The sequence below is a fragment of the Monosiga brevicollis genome, genomic scaffold, assembly GCF_000002865.3.
Source record: "Monosiga brevicollis MX1 MONBRscaffold_4 genomic scaffold, whole genome shotgun sequence".
NCBI lineage: Eukaryota > Choanoflagellata > Craspedida > Salpingoecidae > Monosiga > Monosiga brevicollis.
In genome coordinates, this window is record NW_001865041.1 from 1,443,764 (window position 1) to 1,449,780 (window position 6,017).

At 53.6% G+C, this 6,017-nt stretch overlaps 3 protein-coding genes across 3 annotated transcripts; 2 read left to right on the top strand and 1 right to left on the bottom strand.

Moving 5' to 3' along the window:
- Positions 1 to 198: 198 nt before the first annotated feature.
- On the top strand, positions 199 to 1,483 carry MONBRDRAFT_23596 (uncharacterized protein; the record flags this gene model as incomplete). The annotated part of the gene is made up of 6 exons (XM_001743689.1): positions 199 to 345; positions 464 to 511; positions 626 to 635; positions 858 to 1,003; positions 1,105 to 1,221; positions 1,331 to 1,483. 6 exons carry the CDS (start codon positions 199 to 201, stop codon positions 1,481 to 1,483), a joined length of 621 nt encoding a protein of 206 aa, XP_001743741.1.
- Positions 1,484 to 2,739: 1,256 nt separating this feature from the next.
- Positions 2,740 to 4,096, top strand: MONBRDRAFT_31552 (uncharacterized protein; the record flags this gene model as incomplete). Its single annotated transcript, XM_001743690.1, has 3 exons — positions 2,740 to 2,890; positions 3,083 to 3,195; positions 3,309 to 4,096. The coding sequence occupies 3 exons, from the start codon at positions 2,740 to 2,742 to the stop codon at positions 3,420 to 3,422; spliced, it is 378 nt and encodes a 125-aa protein (XP_001743742.1). The 3' UTR covers positions 3,423 to 4,096.
- A 538-nt stretch (positions 4,097 to 4,634) lies between these two features.
- MONBRDRAFT_23598 (uncharacterized protein) lies at positions 4,635 to 5,345 on the bottom strand (the record flags this gene model as incomplete). Its single annotated transcript, XM_001743937.1, has 3 exons — positions 4,635 to 4,754; positions 4,858 to 4,985; positions 5,027 to 5,345. 3 exons carry the CDS (start codon positions 5,343 to 5,345, stop codon positions 4,635 to 4,637), a joined length of 567 nt encoding a protein of 188 aa, XP_001743989.1.
- Between the last annotated feature and the right edge of the window lie 672 nt (positions 5,346 to 6,017).

Here is a 6,017-nt window from a genome sequence, read left to right on the forward strand (position 1 = left end):
CCTTTGGGGGCCCCCCCCTTTTCCTTTTTTTTTGGCCCCCCCCCCCCCCCCCCCCCAAAAAAAAAAAAAAATGAGAAAGTTTAACTCGAGAGACTTGTCAGATGATTTCTTATTGCTTTTTCTTCTTATTTTTTGCGTTGAAGAGCTGGCACACCCACACACACACACACCACACTGGCGACGAATAAACGAGCCAAGATGGCAGCTTCCACAGCCGTGAACACGGGCCGAGCCATTGGCAAATTGGGAACTGGCTTTACTGCCTTTTTCCTTTGTGACATGCAAGAGCGCTTTCGTGACCAAAGTCATCACTTTGCCGCCGTTGCCACCGTCTGCAACCGTCTGGTGATCTACCCTGCCACCACAGCTTGCTGATCTCCATCGTCGTGCCCAGACGATGGTGGCCCTGTATACCAGCGCGCGGACGCCTCACCGCTCTGTTCATGTTGCTGCCTGGCCACAGACGGCAGCGTCCAAGGTGATGAACATCCCTCTCATTGTCACAGAGCAGGTCAGTTTATGTTTGGGCCATGGAGAGTTGGGCTGCATCTGACTGCGTGATACTTGCCTGACACCTGTTGGATTGCACCTCCTCTGCTCGGCCGGCCTTGGCTGCTCCATACAGTACCCCAAAGGTCCGAAGCCAGCGCCTGGGTCGCGCGAGACGGTTTTCAGTAGGCAGTCTCGCTTGAAGCTGCTGCTGTGATGCTGCTAACCTTCGAGTCCTGCTGACCTGACATCGCTCGCGAATGGTCTCTCTTGATCTCAATTCTGTTGTCTACCTCTCTTCGCTGACGCTGCCCTCGATGCCATGCGTACCTCCCTCGCTTCTTGGCACGTACTCCCCTCGAATGTAGCTTTGGGCCATACAGTGCCGGAAATTGTCCATGATCACGCTGTCATCAACGTACCCAAAACTAAATTCTCCATGGTCACGGATGAGGTTCAAAGCTACCTGAAGGAGAACACCCACGTCAAGTCAGCCCTCCTTTTTGGCATTGAGGTACGAAGTTACCAGCCGCGGCAGCTGAGACAGCTCCCAGTCCAAACATCGGCTCGCTGACATCCTCTCACTGAGGTGCATGGCATATGGGTGCAACGCAGGCACACGTGTGTGTATTGCAAACAGCCCTCGACCTGCTGGAGGATGGCTATGACGTGCACGTCGTAGTCGATGCTACCTCTTCTCGCAATCCGCCGGAGCGCATGTATGCCTTTGAGGTTTGTTTCACTCGGGGTGGAGGCGACCACACTGTTTGTGGATGCCATGCTGTGTTTGCCGCACGGCTCGTGCGCTCATCGACGGGACTTTTTTTTTTTTTAATCGCAGCGAATGCGCCAATCCGGTGCCTTTCTCACCACGGCTGAGTCAGCCCTCTTTCAGCTCATGGGTGACAGCAAGCACGAGCACTTCAAGGAGGTGCAGAAGCTCATCAAGGACCTGCCACCCGACTCGGGCCTGCTGGCTGCTCGCGTGCAGTAGATCATCTGGTCATCTCACTGTTGTCTGGCTGTGTTTCTCAATCCCAAGCAGTGCAATCCCGTACATTCAATGGCTGCAGTTATTTCAATTTACCCAGCTTTGCGATACGATGCGAGATGTCAGGACGAGACACAACCAGGCAGCATTTCTCAAGCACAGCACGAAGAAACGAAAAGAGCCTGGGTTCAAAAGCCGACCGCAGAAGCAGCCAGACAGCGCGCACAGCGCGAATGCATTCCTGGACAGGAAACAGAGATACGGTTTAGCTTACGAGCAAGCCTTGGGCTGGTAGGGCCCTGGACTCCACTGCGCGTCGACAACGAGGCATTGGGTTGACTGGAGTTCTCGGTTTGCTCATTGACCAAGCATGAAGGAGCAGTGGCTCTGCAGGGTCACGATGCGGTCGCCTTCTTCATACGGCGTAACGTTCGCAGCTATCACACAGTGTTGGCACAGAATGCGGTGAGATCCAGCCAGGGGCACAGTTAAAAAGCGAGAGCCCACCCATGCTCGCTCGCTCCGTCTTTTTCTCCTCTTAAAAAAAACTGGTAGTCCGACAAGAGGGCGTATGCAAGATCATTCCATCGGGACCAAGGGGGGAAACATGAACGAATAGTAGCACGCACCCGAAACGCAGGACTGGAGTTGCTACGTTGACGAAGCTGAGCTGGAGCGGCAGTCACCGCATCTTCCGTATCTGGTCGGTGTTTGCTGGCACTGCCAATATGAAAGTCATTCTCATGACCAAAGGTGTCCATCATTGTGGGTATCGGCCCGCGGCGTCGTGCCGAGCTGGTCTGGCGCAGGGAACGGTACTTGTGCACATTGGTCTTGATGGCCGCCAAGTCGGTGTCCTGGAGTTTGATGCCGTCGTTTTCCGTGGCCTCATAAAACCAGGCCAGCGTCGTCTGAACCACGGGCGACAACGTCAAGAGGTCAGCCTTGGAACCCTCACGACTGCCGATGGAGGCCGGAGGGGCTCGCCAGCTGGCACTTGTGTCCAAGATCTCGGCATTCATGATGGCAGCTGAGAAGAGCGACAACGAGTGAGTGACTGCGTGCATAACCGAACGATAAAATGGAGCGTCACTGCTCCATCGAGTTCACACACACGTCTGGTTCGAATCTGTAGACATATCTAACGACGAACATGCGAGGTCGTTGCGAGTCAAGAAGGTTTGGCCAGCGAGCACGCCCGTGCGCTCGCATGAAACAGGCATGCAGGGTGGTGGCGCGTCGAAAATGTGCCCGCCGCCATGACCCATATTCCATGCATTCGTGCAGGCATCGAGGCCGATGACCGATGTCAGATGTCAGACATTATAGTTCAGGGTCAATCTGTACGAGTTGGCATTATTTTGACCCCACAACAGGTTCACTTTCTCTCCCTTCTCTTCACTCCATCAGGTACGTTGGCTTTGGCAGTCGGACCCTTCGGCCCTGGAAGTCTGGTCCAATGGAGACGGGCACTTGGTTGAAGGCAGCTCAAGCTTTTAACACGCATCACGGGCGGGAAAAAAAATGCCATCAACCTTGATGAATTTTGCTCTTTCGCTGACTCTACTTTTTTCTTTTTTTTTCCTGTTGGTGGGCGAGTAGCAGCCGATATCATGTGGACTGAATCGATTCCGGCCTTTGCCGTGATCATTGGTGGCATGGCCTCCTCTGGTCTGATCATTGGTGGCATTCAGAGCCTGTTCCACAGTGGCCATGTAAGTGTCATTCTCAGGGAGTCAAACTGAGCACGCATGTGCACCGCAGCTCAAACTGTTCTGAACTTCTGAGAAGGTCTCACAATTCATCCCTCCCTCTTGATGCTTGACAGACCCGCAAGCATGGTTTGGACAGCTTTAGCCGTGCCATGATGCAGCGCGATGAAGCCATCACTGGCAAGCAGTATGCACAGAACGCGGACCTGGACTTTGTGCCCTCGGCATAAACCGCTGCAGCATGTGCGCAACCTCCTCGAGGACACACCAAAGTTGTTTCTGTTTTAGCCCGGACCGGTCGAGTTTGTGTGTGAGCCGCACACCATGTCAAGTCTTGCTATTGGGGCTTCCGATGGATATTGGTCTGTCATGGTTGGGTGCAGGAACATGCACCCTTGACTGCTGCTTTTGGTGTGGGTATCAGCCTCGCTTGTTCTTGTGTGTGTATATGTTTTTTTTTCTTCTTCAGAATATGACTGGTTGTTAGTTTCGAACCGGCCGATTCAACTTTTGCCGGGAGAGTCGCCTCTTTTTGAGCACTCTCTGCGGCCTTTTCTTCGTACTCACTAAGGAGAAACAAGAGTCACCCTTTTTTTTTTGTCTCTTGTTTTGTCGGGCAATGTGCTCTTGCTTGTCAAGCTCGTGCCAGCGTTGTTACTCGCCGCCCCGTGTTTTACTTGTATCCAGACTTGGTGGGAAGAGTGGTGCGGACAATCGTCTCCCAGCCTTGCTGCATTGACGTGCAACCTCTCTATTTTTTTTTTTCGCCTGGTGGCGTCCTGGACTCGCGTCAGAGCCGCGATGATCCAGCCCACAAGTGCCGCCTTGTGTCCAGTGCTGTGCCGCGGTCGGCTTTTATTGGACCGGCGTGCTCAGCGTTGCTCAATCCATCAACACTATGCCCTTGCCCACGACTCTTGCTCTCTTCATGCGTCCAAGCCTGCTTTCACATGGACGCAAGGTCTATATGAGGCTGCGCCTGTCTTTCTGCAGCCATGCGTGACCAAGTGGGGCGAGGGAAGGCCCCAAAAAACAAAAAGAATAACCGGTTCGTTTCCAGTCGCAAAAGAGAGGCGCACGGCTGAACAACAAAGTGCAAGTGGTCGTGCAGGGGCGCAGGGCAAAGGAGGCAACCCTTCGCTTGCTTGTTCACATGTCAATTGGAATTGAAGGACGGTAAAAGAGCACCAGAGCCAGGAATTCACAGGCGGCTCAGCCGCCAGAGGGAAGGAAGCAGGACGGGGTCGAGGGAGTGGAAAGAAAGAAAGCACAAGAAGTAAAGACGGAGAGGCATATGACAAGAAGCGCAGGCGAAGGAGCTAGACAAGGATTGAAGCCGAGGGGACACACACACCCACACATACACACACACTCACTTACGCACAGAGAGAAAAAAAAAAAGACAACGGGAAACATGCCCCGGCACTCATCGTTGTGATGCCTCATGCCGAGCCAAAGACGCTGTATTTGGCATACTCGGCATCTTCCAGCGCCTGCTGCTCCTGCGCCGTCTTGGGCTTGCTCTTCTTCTTGGGCTTTTTGGCCACGCGTTCGGCCATGAGCTGTCCGCAGACGCAAGCCCGAGAGAAACAGTCCGAGTGTGTGAGCGGGTCGCGAGCAGGCTGGGCACGCATCAGCGGTCGAGGGTGAAGGCCAGAACCGTACCTTGCGGAGGTGTGTACGCTCGGTTTTGATGCCGCGGAGGGCAGCCATGTTGGAGGCTGTATGATCAGGTCGTTCCAGCGTTGCTAGTTGCTCTATTCGCGTCAGAGGTCTGAGGATGAGGAAGCCGCCTCTCCAGACAGCAATCAAGAACACATGGCGTCTGGCATACCAAGCTTGGCCATCATGCGGTCTTCCTCGAGCTTGGGTCGCTTGTTCTTGGGACGACGTTTACCACGACCCTTCGTTTCGCTTGCGGCCGTCACAGCCGGGCCCTGGAGCAAGGCCAGGGCCTGATGTGCAATTTTTCGCGACATGCTCCTGCAGCTTCGCAGCGAAGACAGAAAGAGACGAGAATGAAAAAGATAGAGAGAGAGAGAGAGAGGGAGAGAGAGAGAGAGAGAGAGAGAGAGAGAGAGAGAGAGAGACGAGACACGCGCACACACACGTTTTGTTTGACTTTTTGACCTTTTGCCGACTTTTGCTGACATTTTTCTCATATGACATTCTGACATTCTGGCTTTCGAACAGCATCGTGCATGCATGCTTGAAAAACCGGCAACCAGCAGACAAGGATTTATCGGGTTAGGACGATAGTCTTGGTGATGGTTGGCCGATCGACGATCCTTCTGGTTGTCGTATCGGGCACCATCACACACCGCGCTCCACCAAAAAACCCTGCATGGAAAGGTTGCGCGTCAAGTGGGTCCCTCCTTCCGGCCGAACAAAAGAAACCCACTGTCCCGTGACAACAACATGCACAAGCTGTGTTGGGCGTACAACAGAAAGACAGATACAGAGACAGAGAGAGAAACAGAGAGAGAAACAGAGAGAGAAACAGAGAGTGAGAGAGACAGAGAGAGGAACAGAGACACAGAGAGAGAGAGACTGAAACAGAGAGACAGAGAAGAGACCAGGCTCACTCAGACGCACAGGCAGTCCCAGGCAACGTGAAAAGTAAGGGCACACACAAAGAAGATTCATCAGACACACACACACTCTGTTGTCTCTGTCTTTCTCTATGATTTTATTTTTTTTCTCCTTGGGACGGCTTCTGACCCCCGCCCGGCACTTCCGGGCTTTTGACTTTTGCTCTACGTTCCTCCCGTGTTGACGATCCTTGTTCCGCTGCCCTGGCTGGTTGGCCAAGGCGTGGTTCCTTT